The sequence below is a fragment of the Lagenorhynchus albirostris genome, chromosome 15 (assembly GCF_949774975.1).
Source record: "Lagenorhynchus albirostris chromosome 15, mLagAlb1.1, whole genome shotgun sequence".
Taxonomy (NCBI): Eukaryota; Metazoa; Chordata; class Mammalia; order Artiodactyla; family Delphinidae; genus Lagenorhynchus; species Lagenorhynchus albirostris.
The window spans coordinates 15470079-15494553 of NC_083109.1; the positions used below are offsets into that span (position 1 = coordinate 15470079).

Consider the following 24475-nt stretch of genomic DNA (forward strand, 5'->3'; position numbering starts at 1 on the left):
CCTTAAGAGGACAGAGACAAGACCGCAAAGGAGATCCTTTCAGTTTGCCTCTCTCCTCCTCCTTGCTCTTTGAGGATTTAAAAATGACTTCCTAGGACTTCCCTGGCGGTCCAGTAGTTAAGACTTTGCCTTGCAATGCAGGGGGTGCAGGTTTGACCGGGGAGCTAGGATCCCACCTGCCTCGTGGCCAAAAAACCAAAACAGAAAACAGAAGCAACATTGTAACAAATTCGTTTAAAAATGGTCCCCATCAAAAAAACTTTAAAAAAATAAAATAAAAAAATAAAAATGACTTCCTTGTAAATTCTTTACTCATTCATTCAACAAACATCTTTGAGAAGAGGCATAAGCTGGGGCTTCACGTGTGGCCTGCAGACGTGTTTTGTTTGGCTGAGTGTATTTTTTAAAATTCAAATGCCTTTGGGCGAAGCGCAGGCTCTCCAGTTCCCCACAGCGTCCCCCTCCCACCCACCTCCTCATACACACAGACCCCACGGTGTGAGCCCCGCCACTTCTCAGATTTACTTTACCCACCTGGCCTCCTATTTATCAGCTGCTTACTAGGTTTCAGAGATACAGTGGGGAACAAAATATATATTCCTATACTCGTGAAGCGTACAGACTAGTGGGGTAGATGGATTTTAATTCAATAACCCCATAAGTATGTAATAGCTTTATGAAGTAAAGGGAACTATAAGCGCGTAATGGAGCAGGGACCGTTAACCGAGGTCAGAGTAGACTTTCCTGAGCAAGTGACTATCTCATCCTAGGGATAAATACCTAATTAGGCAATGAGGGTGCCTGGAAGCATTTCAAGCAGAGGGAACAGCATGTGCAAAGGCCTTGTGGCATACACAGGGCCTGGTACATAGGAGGCCCCTACATGTGGGTGGATTGAGTCTCCAGATTGGAGCAGAGACTGGAGCTAAGCCAAAGGGTCGCCTATGAATTCACCACACACACACCCCAGCCCTCCTGCACACTCACCTCCTAACTTCTAGGCCCAGCTCTGCTCAGGTCGGAGCACAGAGACCAGAAGGGCTGCATGCACCACCCTTGTGGTCTTGCTGGACATACACCAAGGAGCCAGATAGCTTCCAGACTTTGAGTCCCTAGAGCTGGTGTGAGGAAAGCTCAGGGAAAAATCATCTGACCTGCATCCATCATGAGGCTGTGTGTGGCCCTGGTAGAAAGGCAACGACTCACTCCCACTCCCGTCTATCAGTGAAAACCATTCTGCAAATAGACTGGGCCCAGGGGCCTGTTTCTGCCTGTGTGAAGCTGGCTGCCTGGCGTGCTTTCTGGGTGACTGGGGATGGTGGGTGATACGTGGAGTGACTCAGAATCCACATTCTCGGGTTCCAGTCTTGGATTAGGCACAGGTTGTAAGTGATAGGAATCCAGCAGGTCACTAAGTTAATCAAAAAGGGTAATTCATTAGAATAAATAAGTGAAATGATGAACAACGGTTACAGTTAGAGTTCTTTGTTTGCAAGCAACAGAAACTGACTTCCTTAAGAAAAAAAATTAATTCATTGGAAGGTGTATCGTTTCCTGCGGCTGCTGTAACCGATTGCCACAAACGATGAAACAAACTTGAAACAAGAGAAATTTATTTCTCTCACAGTTCTGGGGGCCAGATTCCAAAATCAAAGTGTGAGCAGGGCCACATTCCCTCCAGAAGCTCCAGGGTAGAGTCCTCTCCTTGCCTCTTCTAGCTTGTCAGCTGCTAGCATTTCCTGGCACGTGGCTTCCTCCCTCCAGTCTCTGCCTCTGTCATCACGTTGCCTTCTCCTCTGTGTGTGTCACATCTCCCAGGGCCTCTTTCTTTCTTTCTTTCTTTTTTTTGCGGTACACGGGCCTCTCACTGTCGTGGCCTCTCCCGTTGCGGAGCACAGGCTCCGGACGCGCAGGCTCAGCGGCCATGGCTCACGGGCCCAGCCGCTCCACGGCATGTGGATCTTCCCGGACCGGGGCACGAACCTGGTCCCCTGCATCGGCAGGCGGACTCTCAACCACTGCGCCACCAGGGAAGCCCTGGAGAAAATTTTTAAGACTAAGAGAACCCAGGCTCAGGCTAGGGAATTGTTTCTGGATAAGGATGGGCAGGACCCAGCCGATCCCCTCTGAATGCTGGGCAGTGCATGGCCTGGCTTCATCAATGACAGACAGAGATGAAGGATGCCAAGGTGATCCTATGTCCAGACTCTCACACCAGACCCTTTGTATAGGCTGGTCCCTCTGCCCAGGATGCCTCATCTCCCTCACTTCTCACCCCTTCTCCACCTGGCCGTCTCTTCCTCATTTTTAAAGTTCAGGATGTATTACCTCCTCCAGAAAAGCTTCCTTGGACATCCTAGCAGAACCGACTGTTGCTCCCTCCTGTGTCCACAGGTTGTGTACTTTCTTCTACCATAGTATTTCCAATGTTGTATGCTTGTGGGCGGAACCGACTCCCCAGGTGGCCTGCAAGAGCTGTGCCTAGTTCATCTTTAACTCCCTGACAACCAGCTCAGTGCCTGGCACACAGTAGGTGTCCAACAAAAGTTTACTTCCTACGCCACCTACCTCTCCCCTGGCTTTGGATTCCAGAATAAACACACGACAGAGTCGATGTCACTAACTTTCACATACCACCATCCAGGCTATAGATGGAGGCTCTCATTTTTACAAAGAGGATAGACTCTGGTCCAAATGACAGTTTATTTAAAACAACGGTGACAGGTGGAGGAAGGAGGAAGGAGGGAGAACAACAATTCTAACATAAAAGCACATAGGAAGCATCTCAATTTTTTTAAAAAAAGGCAGTGGAGGAAGCTATGTCTCATACATATACAAACTGCTGACCTCGATTGGTTATTTACATCCAAACTTTATAAAATAGCATTTCAAGTCGGCTCTTAAGCCAGTGTTATTAGTTTTTGTTACAAAAAGTTAAAGCTACAAACTTCACATTTTTAAGTTGTACGTCTGCAACAGCATTTAAGCTTTTTTTTTTTTTCCAAGTTGGTCTGAGTGCAAGCTGGTAGAAGAGATTTTCTTTTTCCAAACACAAAAAAGAACATGGATTCCAAATACAATGACTGTAATCCTGGTGAAAATACAGACATAGTGCTTAAGAAAGGATGGGGTGAGAGGATGTGGACTGGGCAGGAACAATTTTCCGGTAAAAAAGGAGCTGCAATCTTTAGAGGCAACGTGGTATGCTAGAAAGGGCACTGGAATGAGGATCAGAAGACCTGGATTTGAATTCTGGCTCTGCCGTATTCTAGCTACCTGACCTTGAGCAACAGACTCTACCTCTCTTGAGCCTCGGTTTCCTTATCTGTCAAACGAGGACAGTAATACGTGTATCACCCAGAGCCATTAAGTTTTCATAGATAAAGGGTTATTCAGATCATCTTCTTCTTCTTGAGTGAGGTATGGTACGTACTTTGTATCTTTCAAGGAATTTGTCCATTTTATTTAAGTTGTTGAATTTATTAGCATAAAGTTATTCATAAAGTTGTTATTAGCCTTTTAATATCTGTAGGATCTGTAATGATGTCACCTCTCTCATGCCTGATATTGGTAAGCACAACTGAATTTTAAATGGTATAAATAATACATCTCTGGCAGCAGGTGCTAAATAAATGTTTCCTGGATCAGAACCTACAGTCTGGAGGAGTCAAGGCTATAGTTCTTAAGTTGCTTTGGAGTATTGGGTCTGTCTGTGTGTCCGTCTATCTATCTATTTAACCATGTATCCGTCAAGCCAAACACTCGTCCACCAATCCATCCGTCCATCCAATTGGTGGTTGGGAGAAGGGACAAGGAAAAAGAAAAATGGAAATTTGCTTCAAAATTACTGGTGAGGAAGCAATAAAGATATTCCTGGAGAATCTGAGATTTTTAAAAGACACAGTTCGGTCTGGGTCATTGTTTCCTAGGAGAGAACAAGTGAGAGGCCCAGAGTCCCCTGGAAGCTTGAGTCGCAAATGCTCAAGCAATGACTGACACTCAGGGCTCAATGGAAGCCAGCTGACCTATCCTGAATTTAGTATTCAAGGAAAAAAATGACTAGGATTTGCTTCTCTGCCTTCCTGTCACAAGAAAACAAACACACCTTGTCAGGAAATCCATCTCATCCAAACTAAACTGACTTTTGGCCAAAGGGCTCTGCCTAGCTGGACTGGAAAGCAATGTACTTTGTTGGACCAGCATGCGGGATGCACACATGCTTGAAACAAAATAAACCTCAGATAGAGATTCATCTCCCAAGAATATATATGGGGGAAAACTGAACCTTCTTTTACTTGGCTCTAGCTTAGGAAGGGAGAATAATGGGCATTCCCCTCTTGTCTGGCCAAGTGCAAAATCCTTTAAAAAAAAGAGAGAGAAAGAGAGAGAGACTGAGGCAGGAGTGTTAATTAGCACAGCAGATGGTGTAGGAAAATTCATGCTCCATACTTTGGGTTTTAAAACTCACTTGGCTGTCAGACTTGACTACTAATTCAGTGGTTTCCCAACCTGAGAATGCCAGCTAGAGTTTTTTAGTCTGTGCAAGAAAAGTGGTCATTTCATTTTTGCAAAGACTTGTTGGATAAACAGGGAACTATATTCAATATCCTGTGATAAACCATAATGGAAGAGAATGTGAAAAAAAATGTATATATATGTATAACTGAATCACTTTGCTGTACAGCAGAAATTAACACATCGTAAATCAACTATACTTGAATAAAATTAAAAAAAAAAAAAAGACGACTTGTGACTTTCCTTTTCCCTGTAAATACTGGTCCCACATGGTGATGCTATGAACCCTGATTCTACCACTTACCACCTGTACCACTTTGGGAAAGAACTTTTTTCTCTCTGAACCTGCTTCTTCATCTATGAAATGGAGATAAAGCACTTAATTCACAGTTATTGGGAAGTTTGGAGCTGCCACAAAGAGCCTACCTACCTAGCGCAGTGCCTGGCGTATAATAAGTGGTCATGGTCGCTAGCTGCCGTTTATTATTGTAGCGGGATCCTCGAATTGTCCTCTGTTGTCTGTACCTGCCACAAGGCTGCTTAGCTGGCCAAGCCCTGCAGACCGACAACAACCTCTTGCATTTTAAAAAAATGTAATTTTTGCTGTAATTGTAAAGAACAGAATCCAGCCACAGGAGAGGAACATTCCCTGACTCTCCACTGATCCCCAGGTTTGGGTAGCAAAAGCAATAATGGAATCAAATTACAGTATCCTTAGGTGCGACCTAGTCACAGCTCCCCTATCTGAGGGGAAGAGGTACTAGAAAACAAAAAGACAGTTGTCTTTCCTAACTGTCTGCTCTTGGCTGTGTGACTAAGTGACATGTGGCCTTGAACCAAGGCTCCAGACGGATGGCTCAGTGCTGTCTGTTGCAAAGCCCTCTGATCTGCTTTAGGCCCTACATCTGCCCGCGTGATGCCTATCTGCTGTCCGGCAGATGCTGTGGAGCTCATGGAATGGCTGAAACTGAACGATCTGGCTCCCCTTGGGAATCTCTTCACAGCTAGTCCCCTACTGAAGAGACAAAGCAAGAGCAAGTTTCCATTAGCAGGATTCCCTGAAACAATTTCACCAAAACTGACACAAGTGTCTTCCCTCCAAGAAGGGGCTGCTTGGTTCAGTGAAGCAGGAGTGAGGAGCCCCAAAGTCCAATTCCAGCTCTTACTTTAATTTGCTTTGTGATTTGGGCCATGTCACTTCTCCTCTCTAAGCCTCTGTTAGACCAGATGATGTCTATGGTCCCTTCCAGCTCTGGCATTTTACGGGTCTGGGTTGAGTCTCCTGGAGAACAAATCTTAGTCTGATATTCATTTACCCTTTCCAGACCCCGTAGCAGTAAAATGGAAAAGAAAACAGTCACATGTTGGAATGTGGGTCTCAAAAGTAATGCCCTCTACCCCTGTCTGTAAGGAACGTGGAGCAAAATGCCACGTGTGTAATCTTCACATGGATGAAGAGAACTTCAAAAACCTTTTCCCTTTTGCAGACTGAACACAGCTCCACTTTGCTAGGAGTTCCTGGCAGGCCTGTCCCCTTGCTGGATCACGTCTCCTCTTAAGGCACTGGGCAGTGTCTTTGCTGTGACTCTAGGCAGTTGGGAGAGTGGAGATGGATGAAAGGCGTTGAAACTGCAAAGGCCAGTCTTGCAAGGAGCGTGCCAGGCTTCTCCCGGGACTCAGAAAGTAAACACCAGTGCTCAAGGCTTCCCCTTGGGCATCACTGATAGCTCCAGAAGCAGGATGGCCTGCACAAGGCTGAAAGCGTGGTAAAGGAACAGGCCCCAACCTAATCTGTCAGTGCAGCCCTGCAAAAGGGTGGGGTTGGCTCCAGGGGGTGGAGTGCCCCCAGCAGTCTCCTGGTGTCCTCTGCCCTCATGTCCCATAGTACCATAATCTTACAGAAAAGAGGCAACTGTTTAAAACTGTACCTATACAGAGATGCCACCACGCCATGTGGGGAATCTAGTTATAATTTATATATATATGCTTATTTATATATATTTTTTAAAGTCTTCCAGAAAGAACCACTGAAAGCTACTGGGAGAAGAAAAACAAAAGACAATGGGACACTTTCCCAGCTCTCACTCAACTAGGAGTCTCTGTTTCTGGGGTTGAAAACTCTGAGTTTCAAAGCGCCCACATGAATCCTCTGAAATGATATAACTGCCCAGTTTAAATGCACACATCAGGGCGGCGCGCTGACCGGCACGGCAGCCCTGGCCACTGGCGCACGTTCCTGAGTTCACAGAGGGGCTGGAGAGATGATGGAGGCAGCTGGAGGGGCGAGCGAGCCAGAGCTCGCCGTCGGCCTGGGGCCCTGCCGGCCTGGCCTCCCTCAGAAGTTTTGCTGCCGCCGCTTCTTGGCCTCAATGGCATCCAGGATGGGCTGCCGCTTCGACTGGTACTTCTGCCGGATCTCTTCAATCTCCTGCTCCATCATGGGGTCCAGGGCCAAGAGCCTCTTCTGAAGGTCCTCTACTGTCCAACTCTTCAGCTACAAGAGAGGTAGAAAGTATAGTCATGACAAGATCCAGTTCAGTGGCTTTTTGAGACAACTTACCCCAGGAAGAGTTCTTTTTTTTTGGCCGTGCCATGTGGCTTGTGGGATCTTACTTCCCTGATCAGGGATTGAACTCGCGCCCTCAGCGGTGAAAGTGCAGAGTCCTGACCATTAGACCGCTGAGGAATTCCCCTGGGAAGAGCTCTAAGTGTTAATCTATTTGATTTACTGTTCCTTGACCAGGAACTTAATGAATGAGACTTTCATCTCCCCTCTCTTGTAAATTAATTACATTGGATTCATTGTTAGGGCACTAAAGTAAGAGTAACTTGGTATATGCAGCATAACGATTGCCTCCTGGCTCTCGTCCTACCCGTGACGTGGGCATCTGCACAGTGGCCATGTCTCCTTCGGGACCCTACACCAGGGAGGACAGATGCTCGCGGAGGATCAGATGCTCTCCCCCGGCCCCCGTCTCCCCACACCCCCGAGTCTCGGCACTGTCATCCTCGTCACCGCTAGCATTTACTGGGAGCACCACTCTAAGTGAGCACTTTACACGGATGATCTACCTAAGTGTCTTGGGAATACAGACACAAGCCCTCTGTGGGGGTGGTGGGACGGGGGGCTAGCTGGAGAAGCCCTGAAACTTCTGAGATGAAGTTTCCGTCCTGCAGAAAGGAAAAAGAGGCCCTGATATCTAAGTTAATACTACAGGCAAGCACCTACACAACGCTCTCCATGCGCCAGACACCAAGTGCTTGACATACATTATACATCAATTAATTTAATCCTCATGACAATCCTGTGATTTCAGTATATGATTATCCCTATGTCACAGAAGAACAAGCCAAGGAAGAGGGTGGCTCAGTGATTTGCCCAGTGTCTCACGGCCGAGACGTGGCAGAGTCAAGATTCGAACCCAGAGGCCCTGCTCTTAACCAGCAGGCAGACTCACAAAAGCACGGGTTTGAGAACCAACTCAACCTGTGTTGGAAACGTGGCTCTGCCTCTGCAGATGCTGTGAGACTCATGCCAGGGACCGATTGTTCCAGGGCTTCCTCCTCTACAGAAGTAGGACCACAGGGCCTCATCGTGTTTATTATAAGAATCAAATAAGACCGTGGCTGTCGGGTGGTCGGCACAGCGCCTGGTGCCCTGTGTGCTTAAAGACGGCAATGAGTGTGACAACACACAATCTTGGCTACAGCCCAGGGGGGCCCATCTTCCACCTGTGTCTGCAGCTGTCGGGCAAGTGGCCTTGTGGCCATTGCCGTATGTGTGGAGTGTTCACTGCATCCGAGCGAGGCCAGGCCAGGCTGGCAGGGGCGGGAATGTATGGCGACATTCTCCACAGCAGGTGGTGAGAAATTCTGTGAGCTCACAGCCAGTGTAACAGGCACAGTGTTTCAGGAGCTCAAAAGGCTCACTCAAGTATCACAGGAGATTTATAGAATCACTGGCTCCCTCAGCCCCTTCCTGAAGCCTCATCAGGGAAAGGGTATCGAAAGGTGGGTGAAGGAGCCTCTTTCTGTCCCCCTCTTCCTTTTAGAGGGAAGCACTGCAGTGGCCTCCCTAGAAATGGCTCAGTGACGTGTCACCACAGGAATGTCCCTTGGTCCGCTTCAGGGAGGTGGTCTCAGAAGTGAGAAAAGCCTCACAGTTCAAGACGGAAGGTTCTTTGTAATGTGAGAATGGAAAGACTTGAGAGGGTGTGGAAGCGCTGGAAAGTCGGGCTGAAAAAATCCATCTTGCCTTCCAGCCTGTGTGGTTTGACACCATCCTGGAGGCTGGTGTCCTTGGTGCAGGGACACCCCGGAGGGTGATGCCTGCCTCGTCTTTAGCTTTTTTGATTCCTTCTCCAAAGAGAGGACACTCCAAACCTAATACTGAATGTAACTGGTGGTTAAGGACAGATCCTAACTGCACTGGCTGTGTAACCTTGGACAAATAACTTGCCTTCTTTGAGCCTCACTTTTCTCCTCTGGAAAACAGACAATCTCAGTTCCTCCACCCTTGGGGTGAAAAGAGAATTGGACGAGTTCATAATAGGTGTGGCGCTCTTCGTGTAGGACTTCATGTCGTATGTATTTGGTGGACAGTAAACATGCCATAAATGATAGCTATCCCTGTTGTTATTAATAACCGTTATTGTAGAGTTTCCCTGGTGGCGCAGTGGTTGAGAGTCCGCCTGCTGATGCAGGGGACGCGGGTTCGTGCCCCGGTCTGGGAGGATCCCACATGCCGCAGAGCGGCTGGGCCCGTGAGCCATGGCCGCTGAGCCTGTGCGTCCAGAGCCTGTGCTCCGCAACGGGAGGGGCCACAACAGTGAGAGGCCCGCGCACCGCAAAAAAAGATAAAAATAACCATTATTGTTGTTGCTGCTATATTATCGTTATTATTAATATTATTGGGAAGTCGCTAATTAATCTCTCATCAATAAGCTGTTCCTGTAACCTCGGATCCGAACCAGAGTCAAAGGAGCGAGAAAGAGAACATTCTACTCTATTTTGGGTTAACAATGCCTAAGGGCTGGCACTTTCCCACAATGCCCGTTAACGTCTGTATAGTTTAACAAAATAGTTTTCATCCAACCATTCATCAAATATTCACTGAATACCTACTCTAGGCCAGGCACTGTGTACTGAAGGCACATAGGATCCTTCAGTGGGAAGAGAAACAAAAAGCTCCCCAAATCGTTGCCCTTACGAAGCTTACATCTTAGTGAGGTGAGACAGACATATGACAATTAACACAGTAAATGAGTAAATGACTCTTAGATTAGAAGGTGTTACAGAAAAGAAAAGAAAGAAAATACAGTGAAGGAAGGCGAGCTGGGAGTTGGGATGGGAGGCTCGCTTCCGACCCGTCCATTTGGATAAAGACTTAACTGCAAGATGAAGAAACGGAAGTCGGTGGAAGTGCACTAGCTTGCCAACTTGTCCTGCCACTTCAGGCAAGCACCACCTCCTCCCTAGGCCTCAGTTTCCCCACTCGTAAGAGAGGGCTGCCTAGATGATCTCAAAGGGCTCTTGAAACTCAGTGGTTCTCAAAGTACGATCCGCGGATCACCTGCATCAGAACCACTTCTTGAAAATACCGACTCCTGAGCCCCCAGCCAGAGCTACTGGATCAGGCCCCCTGGGAGGGGAGGCGCAGGACTTCAGGTGCTAAGAAGCTATTCAGGCATTTCTTATAAGCCCTCAATGTGATAAGCGTGATCCTACACCTTCCTTCTCCTTTTCCTGGCAGTGAAATTCTCACAAAGTAATCGCTGCCTGTCTCTGGTCAAGGCTTCTTCTAGGTTTCCAATTTCTATGCAGCTTTTTTGCCCTTGATCCTAATCTGGGGGCAACAACAAGCACCCTGACTTTATCTCAGCTACCTTCAGGCTAATTTACTTGCCCTAAGGCCCTTGGGGCTTAAGTTACAACTGACCTATTAGAACACAGCCAGCCAGTCCCACCATCCAGATATGGATTTTTCTGAAAACAAGCTCAGAGAATGGTTTTCTGGCACCAAGTGTAGCATTTCACCTTCCTGGTCCTTGGTGGCATAAATAAATTTCAAATGTATATCCTGCAGTAGAACAGCTGTGGTTCCACAGTTCGCTGCAGCCAGCAATCTGATGGAGTAAATGCTCATACCAGCCACACAGGTAGCTTGAGCGGCTTTCACTAGCTAAAGGGAATATCACCATTTGGTGTCTCATCTAAACCCTAGGACGGAAACATCCTCTCTACACTGTGATTCCCACAATTCCATCTCTAGACCAGAGTTCTCCTCTGAACTCCAGACTCACACACCCTGATCAGATCCTACTGGCTGCCTCCGTCCCTTAACACATCCAAACTAAAACTCTTGAGTCCCATCCTCCCTCATCCCCAAACCTCTTCTCCTTACCCCCTGGTCTTCCCCATCTCAGGAATGGTACCCCCATCCTCCCAGGTGCTCAAAATCATCCCCGATTTTCCCCTTTCTGTCACCACCCTCTTGACCACATACAGTCCTTCGATCTAGTCTCTGAAATACTGGTATAACTCAAATCCAACCACTTTTCTCATCTCTGCCTCCAAGCCCTCAATTCAGGCCACCATCATCTCCCAGCAACAAACAATTAAAAATACAGAAATGAGCCGCCCGTATGTTGCCTACTGCATTTAGAATAAAATCCAACAACTCACCAGGGGCTACAATGGCCCTACGTCTCTGGCCTGTCATCCCCTCCAACTTCATGACTGCTGTTGCTCAGGACCCTCTAGCTATGCTTTATTTCAGATCGTCAGACAGGCCACACTTTTCTGGCCTCAACAGCTATGCAGTTAATGATCCTCCTGCCTGGATGGCTTGTCGTCAGTTCTTCCTTATCCTTTTGGCCTTAGCTCAGATGTGAACTCCTCAGAGAACTCAAGCAAGCCCTCTCCTGCAAGCAAGCAAGCCCGTCTTATCTAGAAAGGCTGCTGGAGGAGCAGCTGGGTTTAGGGGGAGAGCAGTGGCTTTGAGTCAGATGGCCCTGGTTCCACGGGTGCCCTGCCTTTGGGAGCTGGATGGCCCTGGGCAAGTCTTTAATGTGTGCCGCACCTGCCTGCTTCTTCAATGGAGCACAAAAGTATTTCACCTACGAGGGAAGTTGTGAGGCTTAGAGGTGTTGGTAAAGTATAAAACAGAGCGCCTGGTGCGCAGAAAGAAAGTAGATAAATGGAAGCTGTCACCTTAAGTCCTTTCTTGGCAAATGGAGGAACTAGGTGAGTAATATAGCTGCTGCTGCTGCTGTAAGAGCTGAACGTGACGAGCTCACAGTGTGGTGCAGGACACACGCCCACTCACAGAGGCGTCTCTAGTGAACTCTGTGTGAGAAACCCCGAATCAGATGGACCTGGCTTGTTTCTTCTGGGCCAGACGACAGCAAGGTCCTCAGATTGCCAGCATTAGGACGGAGCCAGAAGGCTGATGGGAACTGATTTCTTCTCAAATGGCCTTAGCAACCCTGAGATTCTGAATGATGGCGTGTCCACGTCAGTTGCACAAGTGGCCTAGAGAACAACTGAGAAGATCTGGCTGGTGTTTCATCACAAGCAACAAGTCACAGGAATTACACTGACAGTGAGCCCATCTTGAATCAGCACGGTCAAGCTAAACTGAACACATCAGAACATACAGGAGAGTTTCATCCTGCCTTGGCAACGAGGCCCATGGTGGACAAACAATCCAAGGTATAGGATTTAGACCTATTTCAAAGTCCTGCTCCGCTGCTGCCAGAAACTCTTACCTCAGAAGTCTATCATGAGAATGGTGTCATGATACGTCCCTAAAAAAAAATTCAGGGCTTCCCTGGTGGCGCAGTGGTTGAGAGTCCGCCTGCCGGTGCAGGGGACGCGGGTTTGTGCCCCGGTCCGGGAAGATCCCACATGCCGCAGAGTGGCTGGGCCCGTGAGCCATGGCCGCTGAGCCTGCGCGTCCGGAGCCTGTGCTCCGCAACGGGAGAGGCCACAACAGTGACAGGCCCGCGTACCGCAAATAAATAAATAAATAAAATTCAAACACGTCATCCCTTCGGGACAGGTAAGTCAGGCTGATACCCTGTCATAGGTGATGTTTTATTGCAGCCAAGAACGAACACACCTTTGGAATTTAGCAAGATGACAAGGAAGCTTGATAGAGGCGAAACTACCAGCAGGCCACCCCATTCCTTTACCACCCGCCACTAGAAGGTTAGCAAAAGCGCAACAGAGAAAACATATAAAGGTCAGGCAAAAGGCACCTAAGACATGGATTTAGTTCCACCAAAGAAACGTTCCTGGGCTTCCCTGGTGGCGCAGTGGTTGAGAGCCTGCCTGCCGATGCAGGGGACACGGGTTCGTGCCCCGGTCCAGGAGGATCCCACATGCCGCAGAGTGGCTGGGCCCGTGAGCCATGGCCGCTGAGCCTGCACATCCGGAGCCTGTGCTCCGCAACGGAAGAGGCCACAACAGTGAGAGGCCCGCGTACCGCAAAAAAAAAAAAAAAAGATACGTTCCCTTTCTTGATGTGACCTTATCTTTATCTAGGGGTGGATTCAAGACTGGGGAGAGGTGACTCCAGTAAGATAAGACTCTCCAGTGATGCAGTCACCTCTCAGCAGATGAGTGAGAAGATAGCCAAGCAGAAAAGCAAGGACGCTGACACCCAAATCACAGCTAGTGTGGAAAAGTAAGCACTAGATTACTCGATTTCAAAAGATCTTGCTCCTTAAATAAGCCTTGTGAGAATTTTAATGAGAGATTTCCTCTGATTCAAATTGTGGTCATGCCAAATCATGTTTCCATCAGTCCCTTATAAATTCTTCCTCATGCTTCTCCAATAAGGAAGAAAAGTGGCAAAACTGTTATCAGTGAATTATTACTTCAATCCCATTCTGAGCTTATGATGACTTCAAATCAATACATGGAACGGTTACCAGAATTCCAGTCAAAGCAAACATGACTGCACGTGTATAAAATATTTATCAAGATGACTGGAATGAAATGTAGACTTTAAGCATAGGTAAAACAAAGACATCTGGCTTCAAGCAGGCACAGTGATATAATGACAAGAGCTCCAACAGGGGTCAGAAGATTGGCCTCAGACAACCTGAAGACTACATCCAGAGAGCCCCCTACCCAGAGAGGGTTCAGTATGAATCGTGTGTGTATGTGTGTGTGTCTGTGTGCGTATGAAGGATGTAATTTGATAAATGGTATAAACAAAAAGACAAAAAGCAAAAGGGTTTTTTTCTTTAAATAATGGGGTTTTACTATAATATGAAGAATAGGGAATTCCTTGGCGGTCCAATGGTTAGGACTCTGAGCTTTCACTACCGAGGGTGTGGATTCAATCCCTGGTTGGGGAGCTAAGATCCCACAAGTGGTGCAGCAAAAGAGAGCGAGAGGGAAAGAGAGAGAGAAGGAGAGAGATAGAGAAAGAGAGAGAGAGAAAGAGAGAAGGAGGGAAGGAGAGAAAAGAAAGAAAGAAAAAGAAAGGAAGGATGGGAGGGAGGGAGGGAGGGAGAACGGAAGGAAGGAAGGGAGGGAGGGAGGAAGGGAGGAAGGAAGGAAGGAAGGGAGGAAGAAGGAAAGGAAGGGGACTCCCCTGGTGGCGCAGTGGTTAAGAATCCGCCTGCCAATGCAGGGGACACGGGTTCGAACCCTGATCTGGGAAGATCCCACATGCCTCGGAGCAACTAGGTCCATGCGCCACAGCTACTGAGCCTGTGCTCTAGAGCCCGTGAGCCACAACTACTGAGCTCACGCGCCACAACTGCTGAAGCCCACGTACCTACAGTCCATGCTCTGCAACAAGAGAAGCCACCGCCATGAGAAGCCCGTGCACCACAACGAAGAGTAGACCCCGCTCACTGCAACTAGAGAAAGCCCGCGCGCAGCAACGAAGACCCAACGCAGCCATAAATAAATAAATAAATAAATAAATAAATAAAACAAAGCAAACTCTATGGAGATAAAACATAATAAAAAAAGAAGGGAAGGAAGGAAGGGGGAAAGAAAGAATAGTACTTGCATTCTCTTGGTTATTTGTGATTTACTGAAAGTCATCCTTAAACTTCCGTGACAAAATGAATTTTTGAAGAAGTACTTTTACATGCTTAGAATTTACTCCAACTCTGTTCTGGCGTGAACTTTTACAACTTACTCTGAAAATCACAAGGCACCTGCTTTTTGTTGTTGTTTCAGTTTGGTTTTGTCTGTGAGTTTTATAATAGCCGTTGGCCAAAGATAGTCAAGTTTTGACCAAACCCAGATTTTTCACTGCAATCATGATTCTGGCTTTCCACAGCAAGAACCCAAAAAGAAATTTCATACCCCAAATATAAAAGAATAATGGACCTCAAGAGGCATTGCACTGCTAATATTTAACATTACATCTTTAGCGAGTACTGGCTCTGTCAGACACCTGTGCTTGGCCTGAACTGGGCAGGAGTAGGGATGATTGAGGCGTGTGGGCCAAGTAAGGGTGTGTATGGGACAGAAAGGGTATGGCAGGGTTCTTTCACACTAGAAGTAGAAATAAACGAGGTAGATAAGTCATGAAACCAAGCTACAGTATGAGGCATTACTAAGTGCCCAATGATTGCTAATTAGAGCTACTCTGAACTGAGTGCTATGTGCTAGATAGGCATTGTGCTCAGAACTTTACATGCATCATCTCATGTAATCCTCAGAAGAGTCCACGAAATAAGTAGTGGTACCCATTTTACAGAGATGGAAACTGAGGCTTAGAGAGATACAGGAATTGTTCCCCTGACCCCAGAGCCAGCAAATGTAAGTGGCTGGGTTAGGATATGAGCTCTTGCATGTCTGAGTGCAAAGCCAAGCCAACTCTGTGTCAAGGCAACATGTACTACAGTTGAGAGAAGGAAGTATCTCCGTGGTCAGAGTCTCTGAGAGAAAGAGCTTGCCTTTTTATATATTTATAGTGCAAAGAAGGGGTACTCACTCTAATTCAGGGAAAGTCTGAATTGTAGAATTTTCAAAAATGAAATGCAAATCTTGTTATTTCAAGTAACTATCACATATGAGGTACAGGGAGCTAATAAAATTAGGTTAAGTAAATGAAAGGATTTACAAGTTCACTTATCAATATCACTAATAGCTACTCAAAATTCCTTTGGGTTTTTTCCATGGTTTTCCAATGTCATTTTTCCATTGGGTTTCCAATTCCATGGTTTTTCATTCCTCCATGCTTCTGCAGAACAGAATCCTCCCTGTCTTCGGATTAGGAGATGCCCATTCGACCCTGCAGCCCCGCTCAAGCTCCCACTCCTCTCTCTCCCCAGCTCCCTTTTCCTTTTACTAAAGTGGGAGCTATTTAAGAGTAGGAACTACCTTTAATATATTTTCAGAGAGTCAGGACAGCAGAAAACAGTTCTCAATGAATATTTAATAAAGAAATAGATCCTTCAATCTTGAAGCCTTTGCTTGAAAATGATACTGACTTTTTATTGGCTTCCCTCAATGACTAGTAAGACACCGGGCTTTTCGGAAGCTTTGAAAATATGTAATCAATAAATAAGCCTAAGAGCATAATATAAGTGTGTTAAATAAGGTTATGTCAGTTATTCCAAACTGACTCATGCGTACCAAAGTCAAATGAACAGCTCGACCAGTGTAATGACTGCAATAAAGTTACAAGGGAGAATGGACAGGAAAATCCACGCTGGTCTTGACTGCTGCTGATTGCTCTGTAAGAAAATTCTATTTTAAGAGTAGCTCTAAATTGGTTTATAGATCTCACACTTAAGGAAGCCAAACTATGAGAGGAAAATTTTCAGGAAGTTAGCAAACACATAGCCTCCTAGAATAATTAAACGTCCTAAAATAACTGTCAATGTCTAAAGGAGGCAAAGTAGAGGAATAGAGCTGAATATGATGCTCCCGATATGTGAAAGCACTAAAGGGAGACATCAACAGTATCATCGTTCTTGCGGGATATTAATCTTTCAGAGGATATGAAAACCTAAAACACCAACTGCACCAAGCTGCAGTTTTAATGTAGCTGAATAATTCGGGAAAAGGGCTAGCTAATCACACAAGAATCCCTACAAGTTGTGCCTTTGCACACTTTCTTGGGCTGGAAATTTCCAAGGTAACAAAAAGTCCAGGCTATTTTCTCCCTTATCTTACCAAATAAGAAGAAGCCCGAAGAAGCCCAAAGAATCCCAAGCAAAATCGGAAGGCTGAAATACAAATTAATCTCACTTTATTTAATAAAGGTAGTATTAAAAGGTATCTTCAAACATAAATAGGATCCAGTCTAAATACACTAAAAGAACAAAACGTTTACAGAAAACTAGTCAAGAAGGAAAGTACAAACTCTCTGAGTAATGAACAGCACTCGATTTCTGGAAAGCATATAAAACCTCTATAAGCCTTACTGCTGGGCACTCCCATGTAATGAAGGCTCAGAGATTTACAACCTAAGTACCCCAAGAGAAGTATTCTCACAATAGCCTTTGAGAAAAAAAAAAAATCTGCAGCAAAAGCAGGTAAGTTCTATCTGCAAGGCATGTCAGCATCTTTCTGCAATGGCCATCAAGTTTTGGGACCTAAATTCCTTACAGTGTCAAAAAGAAAAAATTAGGTCTAGATAGAGGGATGTGTCAGACTTACTCTGCCCAAACCACAAAACTGCTAAATATGGATTTTTACCATTTTCCTTTTCTTTTTCTGATTTAAGACTTCTGTATAAAGTCATCTTTTTTAAAGAAACTTAGAAAAATAAAAGCATTAATATGTATGTGTCCTAGATACTTTGAGATAGTTCTTTATTCTTTTCAACCAATGTTTAATCAGTATGGATAATCAAATGTGATTTAATTTATGCCATGGTAATACTTTTCAAATGTGTATCAATTCACAAACCAGAAAACATTCTTTGTAAAGACCATGTGTCCTAGTTTTTTGGCTCAGGAACAATGATCACCACATTCCTAGCAGTAGTAAGCTCATCCGAGCTCAGAGTTAAAAACACTGAGCTTCTCTGGTATGAAACTGTTCTTTACAATTTGTATCCTATATGTTTTCTATAGTGAGCAAGCATCATGAAGAAAGAAACTGTCTTCGACCTGGGGTCTGGCATAAAATTTGGAAACTATAATGACAGGGAGAGGGGAGAATGGTGATAATAAGACGATGTATACGGTAATATACCATGGGAAGGTATATTTCATGATTAAGATGATGTTTATATCTGTCTATAAACATAGTCTTTATAAGTTCTAATTTTCTTAAAACCTTTCCCCTTGTGAAATGTCTGACTGTTCATAGCACAAGTATATCTGACTGTTAATAGCACAAGTATATAGTTAGTACTGCTTTTGACTTGATAGTATTTCTTTTAAAAAGAACAGGGAGAGTGTATCAGTTACCAATTTATTACCTCTCAGCTCTGAGTGCACCCTTCTCTGTGTAATGCTCTGTGATAAACATGCATGTTGAGTGCTTCTCCTTTGAAGTGTACGTGATGTTTTTCTCAGGACAGGCTGGGGGGACAGTGCAGGGAGGAGGCAGCTCCCCTGAGCGTCCAGCACTGGGGCCAGCAGTGTGGATGTGAGGACAGTTGGTGGCGTGTGGCCCAGCCACGGCCCAGAACCTGGTTCCTGTGTGACTTTGCAGCCTCAGCCTGGTAATAACGTTTCAGCAGTCCTGTCGACGTGGCCACCAGAGCTCCCACGAGGTTTGCAGGCTCTGAAGGTCTCCTGGCCCCACCGGTACCCAGACCCTCCATGCACGTCCATGGAACTGGCCGCTCCTTGCCTGCTCCTTGCCTGCACTCCAGAGGGCCATGGATGCCCATGGTCTGCCCAGAGCCTTTGGGCCAGCTCAGGTCTGGCCAAACCGGCAAACTCCTCTGCTAGGCCACGGGCTGAACCCCACCTCCTCTATTGAAGTCTGAACCCCTGGTAGTTTGTCCTTCCTTGGGGACACTCCGTCAGCCCTAGGGAACCATAGAGAGTTTCCCTATACCTTACAGCTCCTCTTGTATCATAGGTAATAACTCCTTGTATTTTTTTTTAAATTTTTATTGGAGGATAGTTGATTTACAATGTTGTGTTAGTTTCAGGTGTACAGCCAAGTGACTCAGTTATATGTATACATATATCCACTCTTTTTTAGGCCATTATAGAGTACTGAGTAGAGTTCCCTGTGCTATACAGTAGGTCCTTATTAGTTATCTATTTTACATATAGTAGTGTGTATGTGTCAATCCCAAGCTCCCAGTTTATCCCTCCCCCCCACTTTCCCCCGGTAACCATGTGTGTTTTCTGTATCTGTGACTCTGTTTTATTTCTGTCTTTTTTTAGATTAATAACTCCTTGTAGTAAACCTCCCCCGTTTAACCTACAATGTGGTTTGTATCTCCTGACTGGACCCAGACTGCTACAGGGAGACAGGGTGCCGGTGAGGACACACACGAGCACGTGCTTGCCCACTAATGGAAAAACGTCCAAAATGCCAAACCCCGAAGAAAAATTTCAATTTGAAAAATGCCCAGGCAATTTCAAATGCAGAATAGTCGAGAATGTTTATTTACAGCCCAAGTGTAGGATTAAAATACTCTTATTTCCTCCCACTGAAACCTGTACTAATGGTGACTAGATAAACAAATTGTGGTTTAGCCAAACAATCGAAACTACTCAGCAGTCAAAGGAACAACTCCAGGTACATGCGACAACACCGATGAACTGCAAAACAGCACACTAAATGAAAGAACCCTCCACAGAAGAGTATGCCCTGAACGACTGACTCCATGCACAGACATCGTAGAAAAGAAAAAACTAGCAGAACAAAAAACAGCATGAGGGAACTCTTGGGGGTGATGGAAATGTTCTATATCCTCATTATGGTTGTGTTTACACAACTGTACACATCCGTCACAACTCAGCAAACTGTACACTAATTTAATAAGCCAATTTTATGGTATATAAATTTAACCTCAATAAACTTGACTTTATAAAGCAAAAACTACATATAAAAAATTGTGGAAGGTAGTTCAAGTAATACTTAAAGGGAATTTTAGAGCCTTACATGCATAGATTAGAAAAGAGAGACGATTTAAAATTATTAAGCTTAATTATCCAATTAGAGAAGGAAAAAACCCAGAATAAACCCAAAGAAAGTAGATAAAGGTAATATACATTTATGAATTCAAAAGCTAATGCTCAATGGCAAGGATCAATAAAACCAAAAGCTGAATCTTTCAAATGACTAAACAAAACAAAACAAAAAAGCCCAGAAAACTTCTGATAAATTTGATAAAGAAAAAAAAAACAAGAAACAAACACTAGGAATGAAACCAAGCTGGAACTACATATTCTACAAATTTTAAAATCCAAAACTTGATGCCAAAAAATTTAAAAACTTATATGCAATCAAGATTTCTAGGGGGGGAAAAGCCCTAGATTTACGTGGAAGAAAACCAAAAAGACGATGGACTAAGAAATCTGGACCACAAGGATAAAGGAAAAAATGTATACTTAACTAATAGAGACACAGAGGATGAAGCAATTTTTGAACACAGAGATAACCATGATATTCCTGAGCAAAGTTGCTTCCCCATAAGCAGGAAAAAGAAAAGTTAACTCAATTTCCAGTTCTCCCAACAAGGCAGACTACTGATACAACTCCTGAAGCTTCCTCCTGTAGAAGAAGGGAAATCTCCGGGGGCCAGAACCATTGTTATAATACTAATCCCACCTTCTTATAATACTAACAATGCTATTCCTGGTAAATCAAGAAAGCATACAGAAAGGTAGGATAGAAGGATAAGCAGAAGCCCCCCCTGGGGTTGCCTTGGTGAGAGGGTAGGATTTAAGGAACTTGTTGTATAATGATTATAGTTACAATTACGATAATATAAGCCAGCATTTTAAAAACATGTATTGGGCTTCCTTGGTGGCTCAGTGGTTGAGAGTCCGCCTGCTGATGCAGGGGACACAGGTTTGTGCCCCGGTCCAGGAAGATCCCACATGCCGCGGAGCAGCTGGGCCCGTGAGCCATGGCCGCTGAGCCTGCGCGTCCGGAGCCTGTGCTCCGCAACGGGAGAGGCCACAGCAGTGAGAGGCCCGCGTACCGCAAAAAAAACCAACCCAACATTTATTACTCACTATTAGCAGGTCACTACATCGAGTACTTTTTGTGTATTATCTCATTTGATCTTCATTAACTCTTACAGCTCTAATTGTTAACCTGATTCTTTAGATGGAGAATTTGAGGTCTGCAGGATAATGTACTCTGTCTCCGTCTGTGAAATGGAAAAGCTAGATAATCCCAACTAACCTTCTGGAAAGTTTCTGTGAGGAATAATCAAAATAAACATGAGGGTAGAAGATCCCTAAGGACAAATTTTGGCTGAAATCAGAAAACAAAGTATCTTCAGGCAGACCTTTGAAAGCAGCGGTATGTACTATTTCCCAGCTGTGGAATCCCCCCTTCTCAGAGATGACCAGAAGTGGTCAAGAAAACGCTGGACGATGTCTCTTGTTGGAGACGTAGCAGGACTAGAACACACGCCCTTTAAGGCCCCTGTCCATTCTGAAAGCCCAGCACTCTGACTGACACAATGCCACGAGAGCTTATTGAGAGAGGCGATGGCTTCTAGGAATTCAAGACATAGGCCATTTGTTACCTGTGCTTTCAGTGAAGCCAGGTGGAAGTGACCTCGGGACAGCCCTTCCTAGGACCTGAGTTGTCAAGATACTGCTTGCAGGTCTTAGGATCCGTTTCTGCTCATCTGTTCTTTTTTTTTTTAATGTTTATTTATTTGGCTGCACCGGGTCTTAGTTGTGGCACACGGGCTCTCTAGTCGCGGCATGTGGGATCTAGTTCCCTGACCAGGGATCAAACCCAGGCCCCCTGCATTGGGAGTGTGGAGTCTTAACCACTAGACCACCAAGGAAGTCCCTCTGCTCTTCTGTTCTAAGTCATCCAGATCTAAATTATTTCTTACTCCTATTCACACTGCTGCTACCCAAATTCACAAAACCCATGGTATGGACTCTGTTCTCTGGCTCACCATGTGGTTGAGCTAAAAACCATCCTACACTGTAAAAACAGAGAGTAACCGGCCACGAAGAATGTACTTGAAAGAAGGAGCCAAGCAGCCACAGATCAGGTTGCCTCAGAACCAAACAAAGGCAATGAAAACCAGTGTCAAGCTCACACAGGCTGATATCGCTCTAAACAACCCTCTGGGGTCACGCGCTGCGGCACTAAAGCCTTGTTCTTGGTGTCATTTCAGTAACTGAGTTAAAATCCAAGCCTCCCTTGGCTGCTCGATTCCCCAGCAGAACAAGGCTGCTGTGGCTCGGGACAAAGACGACATTCATCTGCCATGTGGTTTCTCAGAAAGCATATCTAAACAGCAGGTTGCCCTGGCAATTCTGGATACATATTTCTTTTTCTGACTGATATTCTTGGCTGGTTTTCTGACAGTAAAAGTACAAGATCTCATTATATTCCCAAGTACAAATTAATTCAGCCTCAAAGCCCGGCTTTACAGGAAAAATAAGAAATCTGAAACAAAAACAGTATACCCTGTCAGGAACAATTTAGGACAGTCTTCTCACCAGGAACCACTCGGCGTGGTTACCCTAGTAAAGACCATTAATGTGCAACTGGTGTTTATCCTGGCTGGCTCCTGGGTACTCACAAGGCACTGCAGCATCGGAGACCAGGGTACTAATCATGGTCTCCATTCACCTTTCTTCCAGCACAGGATTATGAAAAGAAACTCATCAAAGAAAGGTTAACAAGTAAACAAGCATGGAGTTAGTCCAGGATGGAAAGATGGTGGCCAGAGACAGAGAGAGTAGCATCTGAGGTTTAAAATCCTGGCTTCATTCACACACTCCACAGACAAAATACCAACAACAAAGCAAACACATCTGGTACTGTATATATGTCCCAGCTAGCTAGTGGGAAGCAGCCACATAGCACATAGGAGATCAGCTCGGTGCTTTGTGTCCACCTAGAGGGGTGGGATAGGGAGTGTGGGAGGGAGACGCAAGAGGGAGGAGATATGGGGATATATGTATATGTATAGCTGATTCAATTTGTTATAAAGCAGAAACTAACACACCATTGTAAAGCAATTATACTCCAATAAGGATGTTAAAAAATTTAAAAATTAAAAATAAATAAAATTATACATAAAAAGAGTAAAAAAAAATAAAGTTAATGAAAAAACAAAACAAAAAAAGCAAACACAAAGCCTCAACTCTTAAACCTCTCACTGACAAGAAGAGAAAGCCTGGCTTAGTAAGTGTGAATGATCTCAGAGCAACCTCGCTCCAACCAAAAAAGCTCCCAATACTAAACACCAAATAAAAGGAGAATGAGGAAGTCAATCAAAATAACATGATGTGGGGCTTCCCTGGTGGCACAGTGGTTAAGAATCTGCCTGCCAATGCAGGGGACACAGGTTCCAGCCCTGGTCCAGGAAAATCCCACATGCTGCAGAGCAACTAAGCCCATGCGCCACAACTACTGAGCCTGTGCTCTAGAGCCTGCGAGCCACAACTACTGAGCCCACATGCCACAACTACTGAAGCCCATGCGCCTAGAGCCCTTGCTCCGCAACAAGAGAAGCCACAGCAGTTGAGAAGCCCGCGCACCGCAACAAAGAGTAGCCCCTGCTCACCACAACTAGAGAAAGCCCGCACGCAGCAACAAAGAAGCAATGCAGCAAAAAAAATAATAATAACATGATGTGATGGACTATTACGTAACCATCAGAATGATAATTTTATAGGTGTTTCTAATGATATGAGAAAATGTCTGATATGTTAAGTGAAAAAAAAATCAAGATGCCATATTATATATACAGAATGATCTCAGCTGTGTACAACAATTTAAGTATAAGAAATATGGAAACAAATACTTTAAAATGTGAACTGTGATTATTGCTGGGGGTGGAGGAACAGTAGAAGAAATTTTCTTCTCTAAGACTGGTGGTTTTAACCCAGACCTACACTGTCTTTCGACCACAGCAGCAGAATCTGCCTTTTTGCCTGCAAGGTGAACCTAAAAACAAGCATCGATGATAAAATCTTTAAAAGACACTATCATAATTTAGGAGACTATGACTACAAAGGAGGAACCTGCCAAGGCACTAAGATACTCAAGTCAGTTTCAAACTAGAAGAACTAAAAGCATTTCTAATTAAAGCTATAAAGAGAACCGATGTGAAAGAGTGAATCATCATTGCAGGTGAAAATATACCATTACAACAAATTCAACCCACAGCTAAATTCTACAATACAAGAGAAAGCTGGGAATCACTGTCAAAGAAAGACCTCAGATACCTATTCATCAAACTTCCAAGAAAAAAATAAAAGCATTTTAAAGTTATAATTACTAGGACTTAGAGAGGGTCTGAATTTGCCCCCCACATACAAAGTCCCCGGCAACAAGAATCACTGACCATTGGAGGCTATAGAAAGAAACTTAGGAGAAAAAGAAAAAGCACTGTACTTGATGCCAAATTATATAACCTGCAACCAGCCTAAGAGGACCCCTGACTCCTTTTTCAGTCCAGCACTGAAGGCCTTTTGGTCAGAAATAATCAATTTTGCTTGGCAAAAAAAGCATCAAGGCATAGAAATGCTTTGGATCAAATTCTGTAGAATCAGCCTATTTGAGATGCTTTAAAGTTAATGCCAAAACCAATCTGGTGTTCTGTTCACAGCTCCTTTCCAGAGGTTGTAAAAGCAGAAAAATATTTAAACTCAAAGTTTGAAGTGGAAACTTGCTACCTGTGAAAACAAGCCACTTTTAAATATTAGAAGCCTTCAAGATTTGGTGATTCCAAATTCACCAGGTATATTAAAAATCATTGGTTGGAGGTAAAATTGGCTAACTGTTTAGAAAAAGATGAAGCTGGATTGCAACCTTACTCTTTACACCAAGACACATTCCAGAGAGGATA

The 24475-nt window shown here is 44.9% G+C and overlaps 1 protein-coding gene across 3 annotated transcripts in view; it reads right to left on the minus strand.

The window, feature by feature from the left end:
- Positions 1–2684: 2684 nt before the first annotated feature.
- Positions 2685–24475, minus strand: part of STK4 (serine/threonine kinase 4) — a 95181-nt gene continuing 73390 nt past the window's right edge. For all 3 annotated transcript variants that reach the window (XM_060123267.1, XM_060123265.1, XM_060123266.1), the window contains exon 11: positions 2685–7009. In XM_060123267.1, coding sequence (XP_059979250.1) covers positions 6851–7009 — 159 coding nt within the window. In that variant the 3' untranslated portion in view covers positions 2685–6850. The remainder of the gene's footprint in view (positions 7010–24475) is intronic.